At 44.0% G+C, this 20,398-nt stretch overlaps 2 protein-coding genes and 1 long non-coding RNA gene across 5 annotated transcripts; 1 reads left to right on the top strand and 2 right to left on the bottom strand.

Moving 5' to 3' along the window:
• Window positions 1-214: 214 nt before the first annotated feature.
• On the top strand, window positions 215-8,875 carry TXNL4B (thioredoxin like 4B). Of its 3 annotated transcripts, none has more exons than XM_082605803.1 (4): window positions 215-429; window positions 3,503-3,671; window positions 5,071-5,222; window positions 7,260-8,875. In XM_082605803.1, the coding sequence occupies exons 2-4, from the start codon at window positions 3,540-3,542 to the stop codon at window positions 7,423-7,425; spliced, it is 450 nt and encodes a 149-aa protein (XP_082461929.1). In that variant the 5' UTR covers window positions 215-429; window positions 3,503-3,539; the 3' UTR covers window positions 7,426-8,875. The 3 variants fall into 3 exon arrangements, with proteins under 3 accessions (XP_082461929.1, XP_082461930.1, XP_082461931.1); XM_082605804.1 differs by lacking the exon at window positions 215-429 and adding an exon at window positions 585-829; XM_082605805.1 differs by lacking the exon at window positions 215-429 and adding an exon at window positions 1,805-3,207.
• Window positions 8,876-10,639: 1,764 nt separating this feature from the next.
• Window positions 10,640-15,279, bottom strand: LOC309794741 (haptoglobin-like). Its single transcript, XM_082606636.1, has 5 exons — window positions 14,743-15,279; window positions 13,861-14,028; window positions 13,458-13,556; window positions 12,515-12,589; window positions 10,640-11,558 (listed from the first exon to the last, which is right to left on the bottom strand). The coding sequence occupies exons 1-5, from the start codon at window positions 14,804-14,806 to the stop codon at window positions 10,780-10,782; spliced, it is 1,185 nt and encodes a 394-aa protein (XP_082462762.1). The 5' UTR covers window positions 14,807-15,279; the 3' UTR covers window positions 10,640-10,779.
• Window positions 15,280-15,600: 321 nt separating this feature from the next.
• LOC309794383 lies at window positions 15,601-17,862 on the bottom strand. Its single transcript, XR_014292038.1, has 2 exons — window positions 17,506-17,862; window positions 15,601-16,340 (listed from the first exon to the last, which is right to left on the bottom strand). It is a non-coding gene; the product is annotated as an uncharacterized lncRNA (long non-coding RNA).
• Between the last annotated feature and the right edge of the window lie 2,536 nt (window positions 17,863-20,398).

The following is a 20,398-nucleotide window of genomic DNA, read 5'->3' as shown; positions in this document are numbered from 1 at the left end:
ATCAGAGACACTTCCGAGTCTCCTGACGACCAATCACGCTTAGCCTAAGAGACGACGCCCCGCCTCTAGTTGGGATGTGGGAAGGAGAAGTTAAGGAGATCGGCCATATTTAATAAGGGCGGAAGTGACCCTAGGGCTTCCGGTCAGAGCCCGGGAAGGTGGGCGGTGACTAGAATAGCCTCTTCCGCTTATTTGAGCGGGGCCTAATGCGAGTTCATCACTGCGCCTGTGCGTGTTTTTCCGTTTCCGTCCCCTTACAGTGGTCCGCCACAGTTGCTGGGCAACTCTAGCTCGTGGGTTACTTTGGTTTGGGGTCGCAGCCGCGGTTGGGGAAGGAGGAAAGAGCCTCCCCAGTCGGCTTTTTGGAGAAAGGGTGGGGGTTGCCGACAACCCTGAAGTGGAAGAGAGGGAGCTGACGTGTACAAATAAGTAAGTATCGTTTTCTCTAGCAGTTGTGGGCCAGGAGTAGCCCAACCACTGGCATCATTAAAAATATGTTGGACTTCCCTGGTGGCGCAGTGGTTAAGAATCCGCCAGCCAATGCAGGGGACAAGGGTTCAAGCCCTGGTCCGGGAACATCCCACATGCGCGGAGCAACTAAGCCCGTGCGCCACAGCTACTGAGCCTGCGCTCTAGAGCCCGTGCTCCACAACAAAAGAAGCCACCACCCCAAAGAGAAGCCCACACACCGCAACGAAGAATAGCCCCTGCGCGCCACAGTTAGAGAAAGCCCGCTGGCAGCAACGAAAACCCAACGCAGCCAAGAATAAATTTTTTTTAAAAGTATGTATGTCGGATATTTGGGGAAAATAAAGACGCGCACCCCAGTGTAAGTAAGTCACTCGTCTGTTCACACGCGGAGATAACCTCTGATGGTCTTTGGGGATATTCATTTCTAGTTATTTTTCTATGTGAATATGTACATGTGTATTATAGTTAGGTTTTGTACAAAAGTAGGACCACACTTTTTTTTTTTTTTTTTTGCGGTACGCTCAGGCTCAGCGGCCATGGCTCACGGGCCCAGCCGCTCCGTGGCATGATCCTCCGGGACCAGGGCACGAACCCGTGTCCCCTGCATCGGCAGGCGGACTCTCAACCACTGCGCCACCAGGGAAGCCCGGAATCACACTTTATATACTGTTGTTTTATAGCTTTTTTTATAACTTTTTTTTCCTTATCATTAGGATTTTTCAGTTATTCATCTCTAACACGGTATATAATGACAGTGTGCTAGTACGTTGCAGTGGCTATACTATCATTTATTTCCTCAGTCCCCTACTGATGGTTATTTAGGTTGTTTGCAGTTTTTCACTGTTATAAATGTACGTTGATCTTTGTGCATATGTCTATTTATTTACTAGGAATAAATTCTCAGAAGTGGAATTGTTGGTCAAAGAGTATTCAGGTTTCTTTCCAGAAAAGTTTTGCTTCTCTGCATTCCAGCAGGGACTCTGAGTGCCTGCCCCTTCCACTCACACTTATGCCGTTATCATTTAATCTTTGCCAAATTAATGGATTTGAAAATACATCGTTTAACTTGCTTTCCTTTGCTTACTGGTAAAGCTTAACTTTCCCAGTATATTTGTCCATTTTTACCTCTTCTTTTGTGAATTTTCTGTTGGTATCCTTTGCTGTGGACATTTTCTTAGGTGTGGTCTCAACTTCCCTCTCCTCTTTCCAACATTTTTCCAGGCCCACCCTCTTACAGGCTTATCTCCCCACTCCCCGTTGACAGCTTTGCTCTCCCACCACTTCCTCCTCTTTATCAATAACTTACAGAAGTTGCTGTTTGTTTGAATTCTAGTGGTGGGACAGATCCATCTTCTCGCTGACTTTACTTTTCATCAGTAATTTGTTCTGCCACTCTGACTTGAAGAAGTCCCTTCTGGCAATCATCTTCTCTAAAGTATGACCTCTTGGGACTTCCCTGGTGGTGCAGTGGTAACGAATCCACCTGCCAGTGCAGGGGACACGGGTTTGAGCCCTGGTCTGGGAGGATTCCACGTGCCACAGAGCAACTAAGCCTGTGCGCCACAACTACTGAGCCTGTGCTGTAGAGCCCGCAAGCCACAACTGCTGAAGCCTGCACACCTAGAACACATGCTCCGCAACAAGAGAAGCCACTGCAATGAGAAGCCCGCACACCACAACGAAGAGTAGCCCCTGCTCGCCTCAACTAGAGAAAGCCCGCGTGCAGCAAGTGACCCAACACAGCCAAAAATTAATTAATTAATTTAAAAAATAAATTAAGTGTGACCTATTACTGGAACAGTTTCATCTCCTATGTGAATTTTTAGTAATTCATATCTTAAAATGTGACTTATCACCAAAAAAAGAGAGAGAGAGAAGGAAATCCTCCCTTTTCGTAGCATAAGACACATTTGGGACTGAATTCAAAATATTAAGTATCTCAATGGAGTCTCTCATGGATGGATCAAAAGTAAAGCTCCTTGATCATAGAGTTTCTCAATCATAAAAATAGGACTTGTTGTAGTAGAAGGAACACTGGACTAGAAATTTGATGGCGTGGATTCTAGTCCTTTTTTTTTGTAGCTAGAAGTGTAACTATGAGCAAACTAGTCTGAAAATGAGAGGCCCCTTCTATCTCAGTATTTTACTATTTGTTTTGTGTGTGTGGGGGGGGTTACACACTCTTAATTGATCTGTTTGCCATGTGATGAGATATACTCAGTAAGACATACACCAAGGATCTTTAAACCAGGACTCATGATAATAAAAATGTCCGTCAATAAAAGACTGTTTAAAAAAGGATGGAACGGGCATGAAATAGTATGGCATTGTGGCAAAAAATGGGTGAGTTTTCTACACAAAGATACGTGATGGTCTTCACATGTGAGGTAAAGTGCAAAGTGCAGAAGAGTGGGTAAAGTATGTGTGCTGGACGTCTGGCATTTACTCCAGCAATCTCAGCCACACAGTTCTGGTAGCTACTCCCTCCCATGGCTCCTTCAGGCCTGCGGGTGAGAACAGCGCCCTGTCCCGCTGCTACTAGCCCAGGGTCCTGCACTACACCCTGCTGTTTTCCTATACGTTTCCTTAATGAAAGTCTTCAGATTACCAAATCTGAGGATGTCATCTCTTTCCTGCTGGAACACTGACTGAAAGAATACACTCTCTTTTGAGTAAAAAAGGGAGAAAACTTTGGAACACGTATTTTCTTGTGAATGCATAACAAAACTCTGGAAGGTATGTGAGAAACTAATGAAAGTTGTTACCTTGTAACTACTTACAGGACACTGGGAACTAAGCCAGTTGAGGGGAGACAATATACCTTTCTATGTTGTTCCTTTTTAACTGGTGGACTTACTTGCCGCCAGTTTGTGCATTTAGTGTGTTCCTTTTACTTTGTTGTTACTGTGTTGTGTGAAACCTTTTTTCCTCTGGGAAAAAAATACATATACACATTACCTACTACAAAAATTTAAAATGTTTTAAAATTAGGACTCATGCACTTAATGTCTTTAAACATTTCAACTTTCAGGACTGACAGTGAGGATTGATATTTGGATTATTTCAACATGAGCTTCCTGTTACCCAAGCTGAGTAGCAAAAAAGAAGTGGACCAGGCGATAAAAAGTACTGCAGAGAAGGTGCTGGTTCTCAGGTTCGGGAGAGACGAGGATCCTGTCTGTCTGCAACTAGATGATATTGTAAGTGAATTTTTTAAGTCAATGGTTTTTATTAAAAAGCTATACATTCTCACTTCCACATCTGCAAAATGAATGAAAGGGAGCAGGCAGGGCCCGGGGATATAGCTGTTCATTTGTTAGCACACTTTCACTAAGAGCCATCGTGTGCCTGCCCTGAGCTGAACCCCCAAATCTGTGATTGTGCTGAATCTGCCCTGGATGCCCTTCCCCAGTAGCAGCTGCCGAAGCTCAGTTTCACCAACAATTCAGTGGAAGACCAGGAACATTATTAACAAGAGTGTGTGAACATTGTCTTACTCAGTGCTCACAACATGGGGATAATTGCTATTACTGTTCCCAAGGGGGGAGATGAATGCCAGGAAGGTCAGGTGGCTTCCCACAGGCACAGCACCACTAAATTGCAGAGCTGGGATTTGAACTTTGTTTTCTCTGCCTGCAAATATGCTTTTCGAGTGTGCTGCCTCCAGTGTGTGCCTGTTGATAATCTCTGGTTTCACAACAAATCTTCACAGCCTGATGAATAGGAAGTGGGGGGAGTATGGGACACAGTAAGTTTATCCTTGTCTCTGTCTATTGTGGAGAGAGACTTACCCAGGCCTGAGACCTCACCCACCATTTCTCCTGCTGCCACCCTCAGTGTGGATACAGTGTAGGAAACGTCACTTCTGTGGTTAAAAATGAGGGTGTGATGTGTTAATCTGGGGGGAAGGGGCCACAGCATTTTACCCTCAACTACAGAGGGTGTGGAATGTCACAGAGGTCAAGAGTATAGACTCTGAAGCCGAGCTGTCCGAGTTCAAATCCTAACCTTACTGCGTACAGCCATGTGACCAGGGGCACATTACCTGCCCGTACCTCGGTTTCCTCGTCTGTGAAACGGTGACTGTAGCAGTGCATACCTCATAGGAATGTTGTAAAGATTAAAGGAGCCAACAAGTGTAAAGCACTTAGAACACGTAGCACATAACAAGTGCCATGTAAGTGTTTGCTATTTTTATCATAATTATCATCTATGGGGAAATTGGAAGGAAGAGATGTGGGGGAATTCCATTGTCTGTAGTACATATTTCTGAGTTGTTTTGTTTTTTATTTAAGTGAGTATGGATTTTATAAATCCATAAAAAGTTTATAAAAACTTTTTACAATCAAAAATAGAAGAAAAAAAAAAAGAAACAGAAATATATTCACACAGTTTGCCTAGGGCCCTTTCATTACCCTGCCAACAGTGATTCAGACGCTGAATGATAAGGTTACACTGTGTCTAATGTGGAACTCAAACAGGCTAGATTCTTGGCCCAGGAATTTTTTTCAAACAGAAAATTCTCTTCCAGTAAAAAGGTTCACAGGAGAAACATTGCTGCCCTCAAGTTGTAACCCACATCTCTCTCTTCATTTGCAGCTTTCTAAGACCTCTTCTGACTTAAGTAAAATGGCTGCTATATATCTGGTAGACGTGGACCAAACCCCAGTTTATACACACTATTTTGACATCAGTTATATTCCATCTACTGTGTTTTTCTTCAATGGGCAGCATATGAAAGTGGATTATGGGTAAGTTATATTGACATGAAGTTATTATAGTCTTAAAAGTTTCTTTTATCTAGGCAGTTTCAGTAGCTCACCTATTTGCATGTGATGGGGGCTTTGTGAGTCTTATGCTGGTACTGTTTCCTGAGTTGATGCACTCTCTAATTTTTTTATGTGGAACTTTGGTGCAAAATGAGAGTGTTTCCAGTATGAGTGGTGAATTTTAACTTACTAAGTGTGAGAGAATAGTACAGTTTGTGAAGCGCTCGCCATCTTTCAGTGTAGAAATACAGAACAGGTTTTTTTTTTTTTTTTTTTTTTTTCTTTTTTTTGCGGTACGCAGGCCTCTCACTGCTGTGGCCTCTCCCGTTGCAGAGCACAGGCTCCAGACGCGCAGGCTCAGCGGCCATGGCTCACGGGCCCAGCCGCTCCGCAGCATGTGGGATCTTCCCGGACCGGGACACGAACCCATGTCCCCTGCATCGGCAGGCGGACTCTCAACCACTGCGCCACCAGGGAAGCCCCCAGAACAGGTTTTTTAAAAGATTCCCAGGAATTTTATTTAGAACAAAGTAGGTCATTTGTTCTTAACCTTTTGAAACTCATAGGCTGCATCTATAAAAGAAGTAATCCTTCAGCAAATTAAGACATGCTTTTCTCTTGCCAAGTTTCCTGTCTTCTTGCACTCAGAGAATTTTGAAGTCATTCTTCAACAAAGTCTGTCAAGAATAAGTAACATGAGGGACTTCCCTGGTGGTCCAGCGCAGGGGGTGCAGGTTCGATCCCTGGTCAGGGAGCTAAGATCCCACATGCCTCAAGGCCAAAAAACCAAAACATAAAACAGAAGCGATATTGTAACAAATTCAGTAAAGACTTTAAAAATGGTCCATATCAAAAAAAAAAAACTTAAAAAAAAAAGAATAACTAACATGAAATCTTTAATGCCTTCCCCTCCATCCAGTTGGCATCCCAATACTTATTAATTTTGAATGTATCCGTAATATTCCTATCATTTCTTACTGTGGTCAAGGAGTCCACTTGTCTAGATCTGTGTGCCTGCTTTGTCATCATTTATTTGAAAGTGTATTAAATATAATCTGTTTTAAGTGTTTTATAGCTATTTATTCTTCTAGAATACAGTTGATATATGTATTAGTTTGGTGAATATTTTCAGAGGGTGATTTATGATACTACTTACCACCTTAAAATGTATACAATTTTTAACCCAGCAATTGCATTTCGAGGAATTTATCTGAAGGAAAATAGTCATGAAAGTGGCCAGAACTGGCTACATAGATGTTCATTCATCCCACCATTATTTAGAAGACAAAATACTTAGAAAGAAGCTAGATGTCCACAGAAGGATACTAGAAATTAATTTAATATGGTATGGGAGATGCATGTTTAATGACTTTGAAAGAACTATGTTATATGTTCGTTGAAAAAAGTACCTTACAAGATAGTTTACATGACATGATTCCCGTGACTGTGAAAAAAAGAAATGCATACACACACACACACACAAGCTTGAAAGGGTATATACCAAAATGTGCCGTCTGACCTCTTTTTTTTTTTTCCTAAACTGTTTCTACAGTAAACATACTTGATACTTGAAAAGTAAAAAAAAAAAAAAAAAAAAAAAAAAAGGTAATATTGCACCTACCACTCAGAAGTATAAGTGAGTAAAACTCAGAGACAACGACAAGTTAATGGACTTTGCACAGTGTCTAGTCAACAACAGCAACAACAAACTAAGCCCATGCTAACACCCAGGGAATACTACTTGATGATGAGTTGAGAAGTGATTAAATAGGTTTTGAAGCAGAAGCTTTGCACCTGGTAGGGCTTACATGCTCTCCCAGTGGCCCACAGCACTGGTTTTAGTCGTATATCAAATGGGGCCTGTAATCGCAAAGGGAAAATCAGTGTCAGGCTTTGTGTCTAAAGGCTCCCTGATCAGAAGAAAATAACAGAGCTGCTATCTATTTTGTTTATCCTGAAGACCTGACAAGTAATTATGAAAAGTTTTGAGCGAGGTTGTTTCTCTCCTATGCTATTTAGGTCTCCAGATCACACTAAGTTCGTGGGAAGTTTCAAAACCAAACAAGACTTCATAGATTTGATTGAAGTAATTTATCGAGGCGCAATGAGGGGAAAACTTATTGTTCAAAGTCCTATTGATCCCAAGAATATTCCCAAATATGACCTCCTCTATCAAGACATTTAGCACTTTCACTACTGTCAAAGTTGAAGAGACAGGCCCGTCGTGAAACAGTGCCTGACTCCAGCTGGGCTGTTTTCCTGGGGTCTTTTGGAAATGTGGTCAGCATCCCGGCGGAGAAGAGGTTTGACGTGTATAGAAAATACCGGCCCCCAAGTAGAAGACCACACTGGTGCTGTGACAATTGGGAATGCCCAAGTGTCTACTCCCTGCAGACCTCAGAGCAGTCAAGTCAGCCGTGGTCAATTTCCCCAGTGTGGTTATTTTAATTTCTCTTTATATTATAGTTTTCTTTATTCTTTAAGATAATACAGAATCCTTCTAAACCTTGGCTAGTACAATTTGATTTAACTATGTTTATTTGATACACAAGTAAAATAGAAAGTCAATTCCCATAAGAGCAAAAATACTTCTTTTCTACCCTATGTGTACACACCCACCCCTTCCATCTTCCTCAGCCTCTCCACTCCTCCACTCGTGTATTTATCTCATGCTCAGCTATTATCCCAGTTCTTTTGGAATAAATCATTCTTTACTGAGAGCAGGCAAGTTTGTTTTATCTTCGAGCCTTTCTGGCTCAGACTTTTAAAGGTATCCTGGCTTGCTCATTTTATCAGCTTTTCTATTATTAAATTGCCCAAGAAGTGAGAACTTGAACCTTTACCATCCAGCACCCAGTTTGAGCTAAACAAAGAATTAACTACCCTTAGTAAGTAGGAGCTGATCTCTCCCAGAGCTCCATCTCTTTCTGAGGAGAAAACTGTACTTCAAGGACTCAAGACTGGAAAGAGATCTCAGAATTGCTAGAAAGAAGTATCATGTTTATAGGACTTGCCTGTGTTAACAACTTTATGAAGAATTCCCCCAGGGTCCTCTGGCACAGCCTGCCACCACTTGGGCAAGTTCCTGTGGTCCTCTCAGAACCTCGTGGGGCTAAGGGTACTGACTTTCTAGAATAAGAGAATAGATGCAGAGCCAGAGGGCAGTGTGCCAGGCAGCACGTGACCTGCTTGGCAGCTTTTTGCCACCTTGATGACAGAAACCCAGTTCTGTGCAGGGCAGCACTGTGACTGCAAGTCTGTCCCCCTTTGCCAGGTGCTTCCTGTCCAAGCCTTTTCTGACAAATGTGGCATAGAAGGAAGGCTGCTGGGCACCTTTGTGACCTTCATTGATAAATGAGAGAGCCACTCCAGGAAGGAGGCAACAAAACCCTTTCAACACCACCTCCGTCTTCTCCTGGCCCCCACTTCCTGCTTTCATGGTGATCGTGATGCATGGAACTACAACAGCTGTCTTAGGACCACGAGGCAACCAGCACTGGGATGAAAAATGAACATGCTGAGAAGACCGGTGAAGAGAGCCTGGGTCCCTGATAACGATACTGAGCTACTGAGTGGACTCTAGACGTGCCTCCCTTAAGACTACTTCTATGAAAGAATAAAATGTCTTCACTGCCTGTCAGTGTTAGTTGGATTTTCTGTCCCTCATAGCCTAAGTCACACAGCATTTGAGGTGTGGGAGGTGCTCAGATAACAGCAAAACCTCGGAACTTTCATGCATAAGATTCTCATATCTTTCCTCCTGAGGGCTTTAGGGAATGCTTCTCTGAAGTCCTGGTTTTTATTTTTGTTCCCATCTTGGTTGCTGTCCATTCCGCAAGTATTTATTAAGTACGTACTGTGCCAGATGCTACATAAAAACGAATGACTCCTGGATGGAAGAAAGGCTGCTTGGAAGAGACAGTGCCTGAGCCTTAAAGGAGAGTAGGAGGTACTCATGGAGAAAGGGGAGGGCTTTTCAGGAGAGGGCACCAGGGGAGGAAGGCCCGGGGGCTGCAGACAGCACGCGTGTTGAGAAGGCTCCGTGGAGTCCATTGTCACTGGAACCCGAGGGGGAGGCCAGGCAGGTGAGAGGTGCCGCTGGGAAGAAGGCAGAGGAGGTAAGGGAATTGGGAAAATGCCAAAGGCATTTTATGTTCCTCCTGAGGGGTGAGCAGGAGCCACTTAATCAATCAGATTGCTCTTCAAGAAAACTTAGTGCTGAAGGTACGATTAGAAGAAATAGGTGCCTCCTGAAAGGCATCATTTCATGTGTTTGTATTACTTTTCAGTTTCTAGCGATCATCTCTTCCACACGCTCTAGAATACAGGTCTAAGTCCTTCATTGGCCTATGAGCTGTAACCTGTCGAAAATTATTGACGGATCTGGAGAGTGCATGTGAGGAGGACGTCACAGGGAAGGGCAGAACCCTAGTGAGGAACAGTGACATTTTAAGCCATGAGCAGGAGAGGCCCTATTTGGGGATGACAGGACGGTATATTGGTGAAGGGCCAGCATATTGCATAAAGGCTTATCGCTCACTTAGAACTTTTCTTCTTCAGTTAGAAGAGCTTCACGTGCTGGGTTCTAGAACCCTTTTTCTGGGAAACCCTTAATAACGAGACCCTTATCTTTGTGAAATGAAAGACTCAGATGGCTTGCGTTTGACTCCTGGTAAAGGGTAGGTTTCTTCCAAGTGGGAAAAGCAGCCCCTCCTAAGGAAGAGACTTGTAACTTTGCCCGGCCCCAGAATGTTATTACTGATGGACACTTCCGAGATCGTCTGGGTTAAGCCCCTCATAGGAGAGACCTGGGGACTCATGGGCAGGGAGCTTAAGGAACTTGGCAAATTTGTCGTCGAGCTGTGATTTGGACCCAGCAAGTCCAGAAATGCTGCCTTTATACCATCTTACTTGGCCACCTGAAGCACTGGTGTGTTGGAGCACAAACAACGAAGTACTGTCTGTGTTAAAGCACTTGTTTTCATGCCACTTTGAGCTAGTGTCTTCCTCACCGGCCTCCACTCTTTCTCCTCCTTTGCTCTGAAGAAGCAAAAGGATGCGGTGAAAAGAGCTCGGGCTTTGTATTTAGACAGACCTAGGTTAAAGGTTCAGCTTCACTATTTGTAGCTATGTAACCTTAAGCAAATCACTTAACTTCTCTGAGTCTCTATTTCCTTGTCTGTAAAACAAGGATAACAGTGACCTCTCTGAGGCCTGCCGTTGGATAGGCGCTCATTCAGTGATCATGAGCCCCGCAGTGGGGCAGTTTGTATCACTTTAGGGATTTCCAGTTGCCCTGGGGGTTTTTCTGCCACACTCCCAGTAAACTCTAGAGCACTTGGCTGCTGCCTACTATAAATGAGAGAATTTTAAAAGGCCCAAGGCTAAAAACACAGAAATGAGTCAAAGGAAGCTCTTTATTGGTCAATTCAGCAATGCAAGGCTGGAACCCATCAGCTTCATACCATGTTTTTGTCCCCTCTGCTACTGTCCAGTTTTCCCTCGGCCTTTCAGGCAAAGGCTTCCAGCCAGCCTTGCATTAGTTGTCAGCTATGGTTTTCTGAACCCAGTCCAGAATGGAGGACATCTTCACATACACACCATACTCGGCAGTAGCACAGCTCTTGTCAAAGCTCAGGATCCCAGCTGCATACCAGGTGTCATCAGCCTCATCGTGAATGGCAAAGGCGCTGCCGGCATCGCCATAGCAGGTGTCTTCCTGATACTTGGACAAGCCAGCACAGAACGTGTGCTCATTCAGTATCGGCTGCACCCCTACAGGGCTCTTTGGTGTCTTCTTTTCGGGTACTGTGCTGCCTTCGTAGTGCTGTACACACTTGTCTTGGTCCGCCACTGGCAGCATGACGTACTTCAGATGCTCAGTAAAAATGAAGTTGGCATTTCGCCCCCAGCCAGACACATAACCCACACGCCCCACTTCCACATAATCTTTTGAAGGTAGGCAGATGGGCATTACTGTCTCATCAGTGGGCACCTTCTCTCTGAGTTTGATGAGCGCAATGTCTACCTCGGAGTAGTCAGGGTGGAGAAGCACCTTCTCAATCTCCACAAGCTGCGTTCTCCCCACATAGAGTCTTAAAGTAGGAGCAATGTCTTTTGCTTTTGTTTGATTGTCATGACCCAAGAAGAGATTTTTAGCTGTGGTCAGCAGCCATTGTTCATTGATCAGCGTGGCCCCCGAGGTGAGATTATTGTGGGAGACCATCTTAGCCTGCCAGGGAAAGCTGCCTTTGGCATCCAGTGAGCCACCAATGATCCTTTGCACCTGAACCACTGGATGCTTGGGCTTTCCGCATGCTGTTGAGGAGAGTAAGAAAATTATGAGCAGAATGTGACCATCTGCCAGTCTTTCCCAGGGAAGGATAAAAGGATCGACCCTTACTGCTGTCTGAACGGTCACTGTTCATTTCTTCAGAGCTGGAAGTGTTTGCATGCTTTGCCCTTAACTTCTGCTCCTCTTGTTCCCAGTGTTTACAGTTTAAAATGATTCTTTTTTTTCTTTTTAATGTTTACGTCACTAAAGCAGAGTTCTATTTCCTGCTTTTCTAACTCACAAAGAAACAAGTAGCCCTGAAGTTTTCAAACTCTGGCTGCTGAACTCTATGTATATTTAAACAGTCTATCACAGCAAGATGTCCACCGTTCCCTTGAATTCATTGTAAGGACAAGGAGCTACCATGATTCATTCTCTCTGAATAAAGAAGGATGTGATATTGCATTTAATAACAGGCAGGTTAGCAGTTCCGCATCCCTAGTAGCAGAAGACGGTAGGCAAGAGTCTCTTGTTCCAAGAGGGAAAAGGAGAGAGCGTCAGCTCTTCCTAGTAACAGCAGAGCCCTAACCCATCTCCAGCCTCTTGTATCATGTTCCTGCGGATTAAGGTTTTGTTGTGCCCTCCCTTGACCCGTTCTTCCTGGAGCTTGCTTTACCCTTGGCCCAGGGCTCTCTAGCTGGGCTATATGTACACACAGAGTTTCCTGATCCTCTGTGGGCAGTGCAGACAGTGGATTCAGTCAATGCCCCACAGGCCAAACGAACAAATCCTTGGTGAACTTCATGGGGGAGTATTACCTGCCTGTGCACTTCTCTGCCCAGCCACCTGTGGTTCTCCCTGGTCCCTCCCCTCGGCTCTTGTGTGCCCAGAGGAAACCACACAGGGAGGATATGCCTCTAGGACATTTCAATCCCTGCTGGTGCACCAACCCCTCAATACCCACTTTTCCGTCTGCTTCCCAGGGCCCGTGATTTCCTACCTGCTTCGCACTCAGGGAGGTTCTCTCCAAGGTCCTTATTTATCCACTGCTTCTCCCCGTTTAAGGTGTACACTCCTGAAACAAAGAAAAAACATGAGCCAAAAGGGAAATTGTATCTGGACCTAGCGTGGGGAGAGAAGGTATTTAAAGAGCAGAATCAGAGAAGCAGGAAGGGGGAGGGCGGGGGAGAGGAGGAAGGGAGGAGCGCTGTGCTAGAAGCGAAGTGCTGGGGGCCACAGTGCAGCCCAGCAGGGCAGAACGGTGGTCATGGTGACCGTGGCGATCACAGTGATCGTGGCAAGGCGGTACGGGGTCGGAATCGGGGTTCAAATCCTGACTCTCCCTCTTACAGGCTACCTGAACTTGGGCAAATTACTCAACCTTTCTGTGCCTCAGTTTCAGCAGCAGCAAAGTGAGAGTAATAACAGTATCTCTTGGGAATCCCCTGGTGGTCCAGTGGTTAGGACTCCGCACGTCCAACGCAGGGAGCACGGGTTCGATCGCTGGTCGGGGAACTCAGGTCCCACAAGCAGTGCAGGGTGGCCAAAATAAATAATAGTATCTCTGCGGAGGGGTGTTGTGAGGACCTAGTGAGCAAGTCCGTGTGAAGTACTTAAAACAGTTCCAGGAGTGCAGTGCTCACTAGGTAAGGGCTCCCTGCCGTCATCACCGTCACCGTCATTTTGTCCACGTAGATGTCACTCTTGAGAGGGTAGGTAGGCTACATGGCGTCACCTCCCTCCCCTTAACAAAGGAGAAAACTTGAGGCTGAGAAAAGTTAATTTGCCCAAAAGGCCACAGCTACTGGTGACAAAACCCTTGTTAGAATCTAAATCTCCTGGCTCCAGAGAACACGTGCACTTTCTGGACAGTCACCCTGGCTCCACCCCTTGTGGAAATGGTGGGACAGAGGAGGGCCCGGAGACATTCGTCCCGGCCTTACCATCTCCAGCGCGTAGTTTGTAGTGGGTTTTACACCGATAGCGAACCAAGTGTTCCAGGTAGCCATTGGCAATCTCGGGGGGCTTCAAGCAGCTGTCATCTGCAAAGAAAACCAGGGAGAGAAGGTTCGTAGTCAGAAGCTGCCCCTAGAGACCCAAAAAGTCAGAGGAGACGAAGCCGCTTTGCACATCAACCTCCGTCCACCCCAAATGGAAGCCCTGGGGAGGGCAATCTCCCCTTATTTCTGGCTGGCTCCCCAATTTTCTTCATGATACTGAAAGACCAGAGATTAGGGTGAGAAGGAGCAATTGGATCTTCCCCAGGAGAGGGTGCAGGTCTGATGGGGCGAAAGTGGATGCAGCAGTGCTGGGAGGTACAGCTCTCGTCCAAACACAGAGACCTACCTGTGGCAGTTATGCCGACTTCCACCGCGAAAAGCTGCCCGCAGAGCAGGAGGGCGACAACAGCTTGCAGGGCACTGCAGAGAAGATGGAAAGGAGTGCGCAGCTCGTCTGCCCGCGTCACCACACACACACACACACACACACACACGCGCGCGCGCCACCCCACCCCCCATTAGGCAGCCAGAAAAAATAGATACGGAAGTGCTAGGACCTAGAAGCCCTTCACCCACCCACATGCATAGTTTAGCAGCTTCCCAGTCACCCAGGTTCCAGTATGTTCTGTGCTGCTGGGAATTCTACAGAAGCTTCAGAGAAGAACAACCAAGATAGGAAGGCACATGGGGATTGGGCCTCAGTTTCTGGCAGCATTCAGGAAACATTAAATTGTTAATATATGAGCTCTCCAGCAAAGAGAAATCTCACTTGGGCACCCTAAGGTGCTGGGCTACAAGGATACTACTAATGAAATGTGGATAACTGGAAGATGGAGAAGTGGGGATTTATTATGCTCTTCTCTCTACTTTGTGAAATTTTCCATAATAAGAGGTTTTTGGTTTTTTTTTTTTTTTTTTTTTTTTTTTTGCTGTACGCGGGCCTCTCACTGTTGTGGCCTCTCCCGTTGCGGAGCACAGGCTCCGGACGCACAGGCTCAGCGGCCATGGCTCACGGGCCCAGCCGCTCCGCGGCATATGGGATCCTCCCAGACCGGGGCACGAACCCGTATCCCCTGCATCGGCAGGCGGACTCTCAAACACTGCGCCACCAGGGAGGCCCAATAAGAGGTTTTTTTAAATATATAATTTAAAACACCGATACAGTTTTTTCTATTATTTTATAATTTGACTTCAGGAAATGGTATAGCAAACCCCAGGATTCCAGCTTACCTGGAAGATAACTGGCTCCCTGAAAGGTCGACTGTGCACATGGGCATCAATGCACAGGCCATACTCACCAGTTAACCGTCTCCCTGAAAGATGTCAGCTACTCAAATATTGCTTGATTAAGTTTCTAGTCTCGTTATTTCAACATTTCAAAAATTTTTTTTTTATTTTTTTAAAATCTGAGTGCCTGAATTGTGTCACTCAAATGTGTCACTATTGATCTTTCTTATTATACATTTTTAAAAAGAAAAAAAAATCTGCTAATAGGCATATTCAAAATGCCAGGGGGAATTCCCTGGCGGTCCAGTGGTTAAGACTCAGCACTCTCATTACCAAGGGCCCAGGTTCAATCCCTGGTTGGGGAACTAAGATCCCACAAGCCGTGTAGCATGGCCCAAAAGAGAAAATGCCAGGAGGCCTACCACAGGAGCTGCTGGCATCCCCCGTGAAAACTTCATAACCTCGAGGAAAAAAGCTATCCCTTAGGGGCTTCCCTGGTGGCGCAGTGGTTGAGAATCTGCCTGTCAATGCAGGGGACACGAGTTCAAGCCCTGGTCTGGGAAGATCCCACATGCCGCGGAGCAACTAGGCCCGTGAGCCACAACTACTGAGCCTGCGCGTCTGGAGCCTGTGCTCCGCAACAAGAGAGGCCACTATAGTGAGAGGCCCGCGCACCATGATGAAGAGGGGCCCCCGCTTGCCGCAAGTGGAGAAAGCCCTCGCAGAGAAACGAAGACCCAACACAGCCAAAAATAATTAATTAATTAATTAATTAAAAATGAATATCTGCTTATAAAAAAATTTGTTAAAAAAAAAAAGCTATTCCTTAGAGAAAGTCACGTCTCATGGGAAAGACAGCACCATCTGAAAGCATTACCCTTTATGGACACGGAAAAGCAGAGGATTTAACACAGAAAACACTTTATTCACTATAATTTAGCCCATTTGCCTTATTCCTTTGTTATATTTTTGCATCTCTCCTGTAGGCCTCTCCTGTACCTGGGCTGTCATGTAGATAAAAGATATATACAAAGAAGGATGAAATAATCCAGAGGAAAGGGGGGACAAGGCTGAACTGTGGACTCACCTCATCTTTGGTGTGTCTGCCTCTGAAAGAACAGTGCTGTGGGGCACCTTCTGATGCTTTTATGCCTCCGGTATCTCACTCCACCCCCTTCTTGATTTCATAATCCCTGTGTCTACACACTTTGGCCTTGCTAAGGTCACTCGCATTTTCCAGTAACAAAGCCACAAACAACATCTCTGTTAAGAGTCGAGCTCTTGCTTCACGCTTGAGTTTCCCAGGTGTTCTTCATGCTTGAGCCAGAGAAACCTGGCCACATCATGACCCCATGTAGCTGCCAAAGTGTTTCCCAAGATCAGCCACTGTGCAGGACTGGGGGAGGAACCGTCAATCTGTGTCTCTTTGTTTTGGATGATTTTCAGCACTGAACAGAGCCTTTCTTGGGGTTATTCCAGATCCCTTAGAGACACTCCTGCAACCTGGCTGAGATAGGGCTCTAAAGTAAGCATGTCCTTTTCAGAATCATTTTCTGCACTCTGTGTTGCCATCTCCTTATTGCTGCAAAGCTCTCCAACCTGAAATCAGTAAAATGTATTTATTGTGTCTTCTCTGATCTCTTTTTCCAAGAAATCACACAAAATTGTTAAAGCGTAGTGTAGACGCAAACTATACTCAATGGCAATGGTTATCGTGGTTTTATAGTCCAGTAATCAATCCAAATAGGCGAGAAAAATAGATGTGCTTTAGTCAGATGCCTGCAGCTGTGCACCCCAAGTACTGTTCAACTGAAATTTAATATCAACTCATTTATAAAAAGTCAGTGGTTCTTAAATTAGAGTGTGCAGAAGAATCCCTTTGGGATGCTTAAGGTGGCACTGATGTAATAGCAAAATAACTGGAAACAGCACAAATGTCTATCACTAGGGGAATGGCTAAATAATGGTGGTATATTTGTATAACAGGACATTATACAGCCATGAGAATGAATGAACTATGAAAGAACATGGATAGCGTTGTAAACATAATTTTTAAAGAGAACTTCAAGTTTCAGGAGATTATATTAAGAATGATACCACTTCTATAGAGCTCAAAATCAGGCAAACTCAGTAATGGATTCTAAGATATGATACCAAAATCACAAGCAACGAAAGGAAAAATGGATAAATTGAGCTTCATCAAAATTAAAAACTTCTGTGCATCAAAGGATAATATCAAGAAAGTGAAAAGATAATCTATGAATAGGAGAAAATATTTACAAATCATATATCTGATAAGGATTTAATATCCAGAATATATAAAGAACTCTTACAGCAACAAAATAAAAAACAAACAACCAATTAAACTTGGGCAAATGACGTGAATAAACATTTTTCCAAAGAAGATATACAAAAATGGTCAACAAGTACATGAAAAGATGATCAGCATTGCTGGAAAATGTCATTAGGGAAATGCAAGTCAAAACCGCAAGACATCACCTTACACCTACAAGTATGACTACAATTACAAGAAAATATATATATAATAAGTCTTGGCAAGGATGTGGAGAAATTGGAACTCCCATACATTGCTGGTGGGAATGTAAAATGGAGTAGTGTCTGCAAAACAGTATGATGGTTCCTCATAAAGCTAAACTAGAATTGCCATATGACCCAGCAATTCCGCTTCTAGGTATTTAACCCATAATAATTGAAAAGGGACTCAAACAGATTCTTTTACTTTTTAATAAATTTATTTATTTACTTTTGGCTGTGTTGGGTCTTCGTTGCTGCGCGTGCGGCCGTTCTCTAGTTGTGGCGAGCGGGGGCTACTCTTCGTTGTGGTGCATGGGCTTCTCATTGCAGTGGCTTCTCTTGTTGCAGAGCATGGGCTCAGTAGTTGTGGTGCACAGGCTTAGTTGCTCCACAGCATGTGGGATCTTCCTGGACCAGGGCTCAAACCCGTGTTCCCTGCATTGGCAGGTGGATTCTTAACCACTGTGCCACCAGGGAAGTCCTCAAACAGATTCTTGTACACCAATGTTCATTGCAGTATTATTCACAATATCCAAAGGTAGAAACAACCCAAATGTCCTTCAACAGATGAGTGCATAAAAATACATACAGTGGAATATTATTCACTTATAAGAAGTTCTGATACATGCTGCAACATGAAACTTTGAAAACATTATGCTAAGTGAAAGAAACCAGAAACAAAGAGACAATATTATGTGGTTCCACTTGTATGAAATGTTTAGACAGAAAGTAGAATAGAGGCTCCCTGGGGCCGGGGGAAGGGAGGAAAGGGGAGTTATTGCTTAATGGGTACAGAGTTTCTGCTTGGAATGATGAAAAAGTTTTGCAAACAGTGGTGATGGTTGCACAATATTGCAAATATAATTAATGCCACTGAGTTGTATACTTTAAAATTGTTAAAATCAGAAATTTCATGTTATATATATTTTATCACAATAAAATAATTCAAAAAAATAAACTTCTTTTTCTTAGCCAAAGAAAACTTCTTAAAAACAAGCAGGACTGGGCCTCCCTGGTGGCGCAGTGGTTGAGAGTCCGCCTGCCAATGCAGGGGATACGGGTTCGTGCCCTGGTCTGGGAGGATCCCATATGCCGCGGAGCGGCTGGGCCCATGAGCCATGGCCGCTGAGCCTGTGCGTCCGGAGCCTGTGCTCCGCAACGGGAGAGGCCACAACAGTGAGAGGCCCGCGTACAGCAAAAAAAAAAAAAAAAAAAACAAGCAGGACTGAACAATATAATGTATAGGCATAGATGCCAAGAAGACAAAACCTTTATTTAAAAAAATTTTAATAGAACGGAAAACACAAAATGTAAAATGTTACCTCTCAGGGAGGCAGAAGGCAGGCATAAGAGAGAAGCACATAGGTAAATATAAATAAATTATTGTTAATGATCCAACTTTTGGGCTGGGTAATAGGTTCATGAAAGTACACTTTATTGTGCTTTATTTTTAAAAAGACATCACACATATACATATATATATCAAATATAATATTTATAGGTATCAAATAACATTTAAAAATATGAAGGAGGGGGAAATCACGTGATAGACTTATTAAGAAGCAAAGCCCAGGCCCCTCCTTCCAGAGATTTTGATTCGATAGGTCTGTCAGGGTCTACAAATCTGCGTTTTAAATGACCGTAACTTCTCCCAGCCCCGTACTGTGCGACAGTGCAGCTCCATGGTCCTATGAAATGAAGGGGGAGGCTTTCTTTTTGGGCTGCAGCTACCCCTCCTAAGGGATCTGAAATGAAACATTTCTGGGGACATCTCTGGTGGCGCGGTGGTTAAGACTCCTCATTCCCAATTCAGGGGGCCAGGGTTCAATCCCTGATCAGGGAACTAGATCCCACATGCATGCTGCAACTAAGAGTTCGCATGCCACAACTAAGGAGCCCGCAAGCCGCAACTAAGACCCAGCGCAACTAAATAAATAAAAACTTAATAAAATAAAATGAAGCATTTCTGACCACCACTATAGAATAAAAATTCAGGTGCACAAAAATTCGCATTTCTCTTTCCAGCATAACCTGAACTCTATTACACCAACCCCTGCTCTTGGGCAACAAGGGAAATTTACAGCCTCCCTGCCCTGGGCATTGTTTATTAGCTTGACAATAAAGAGTGTCCAGCCCAAAGGCCTTCGCTCTTAATTGGGAATCACGATGGGTCAAGATGAGGAGATGGAAAGTGAGAAGCCTCCGTGTAGCCGGCCACAGGAAGTAGTGAATACATTTTATAGGGAGAACAGAAAGCAGAAAAGTTTAAAAGATCAATAAGTCAGGACAGCAGTTAGTGGAGGAGCTCAAAGGGCAAAGTTTTGACTTTGGAAGAAAAAAATATTTTTAAAAGTTTGTTCTGCCAATATGGAAGTCTTAAAATTTTGTAAGCTACAGAAAAATAAAAATAAGAAAAAGTCCTCCCATTATTTCACCACCCCAAGACCCAAGACAGCCAGTAACTAACCACTATTAACACTTTAGTGTCACTTCCTTCCAGGCTTTTCTCTGTACACATTTTTACATAGTTTTGATAATTCTTTATACAGAATTTTTGCGTGGTCTGCCTCTTTCACCCAATGTAACAGGCATTTCCCATCTTGCAGCAAATCTCTTTGAACCATTTTTAATGCCATATTATATTTCCAACTTAAATATCCCCTCATTGTTGCAAATTTAAGGTGATTCTAATTTGTCTTTTATGAATATCTTATATAAACACAGGGAAGTGAGGTAGGAGGCCAGGCTCACTTTATTCCATATGGACATACAATTGATTCTGGCATCATTTACTAAAAATCTTAAGTGTTCAGCTTGATGAATCTTTATATAACTCCTGTGTAATCAATACTCAGATCAAGATTTAGAATATTTCCAGCCCCCAAGAAGCCTACTTTGGGTTTCTTCCAGTCAACACCCAACCCCCAAAAAGTAACCATTGTTCTGAGTTCTCTATCTTGATAGAATAAGTTTGCCTGTTCTTGAACTTCATATAAATAAAATCAAATAGTAGTCATTCTTTGTTTCTGGCTTCTTTTGCCCATCATTATGTCTGTGAGAATCATCCATGTTGTCATATTAGTTTACTTCTTTTTTTTCTTTCATTGCTGAGAAGTATTCCA

Source organism: Mesoplodon mirus (assembly GCF_964341445.2).
Source record: "Mesoplodon mirus genome assembly, chromosome: 19".
NCBI lineage: Eukaryota > Metazoa > Chordata > Mammalia > Artiodactyla > Ziphiidae > Mesoplodon > Mesoplodon mirus.
The sequence above is the reverse complement of the archived record's forward strand: the minus strand, read 5'-3'. Positions and strand labels throughout refer to the sequence as shown.

Bases quoted from the DNA above. Each gene is read 5' to 3' on its own strand.
- LOC309794741 (XM_082606636.1), bottom strand. From the start codon at position 14,806: ATGGCCTGTGCATTGATGCCCATGTGCACAGTCGACCTTTCAGGGAGC. The intron at 13,557-13,860 runs GTAGGTCTCTGT...TTTTCTTTGCAG, and splicing joins AGTCGGCATAACTGCCACAG to ATGACAGCTGCTTGAAGCCC. The intron at 12,590-13,457 runs GTAAGGCCGGGA...TCTTTGTTTCAG, and splicing joins CAAACTACGCGCTGGAGATG to GAGTGTACACCTTAAACGGG.
- TXNL4B (XM_082605803.1), top strand. From the start codon at position 3,540: ATGAGCTTCCTGTTACCCAAGCTGAGTAGCAAAAAAGAAGTGGACCAG. The intron at 3,672-5,070 runs GTAAGTGAATTT...CTTCATTTGCAG, and splicing joins GTCTGCAACTAGATGATATT to CTTTCTAAGACCTCTTCTGA. The intron at 5,223-7,259 runs GTAAGTTATATT...TATGCTATTTAG, and splicing joins CATATGAAAGTGGATTATGG to GTCTCCAGATCACACTAAGT.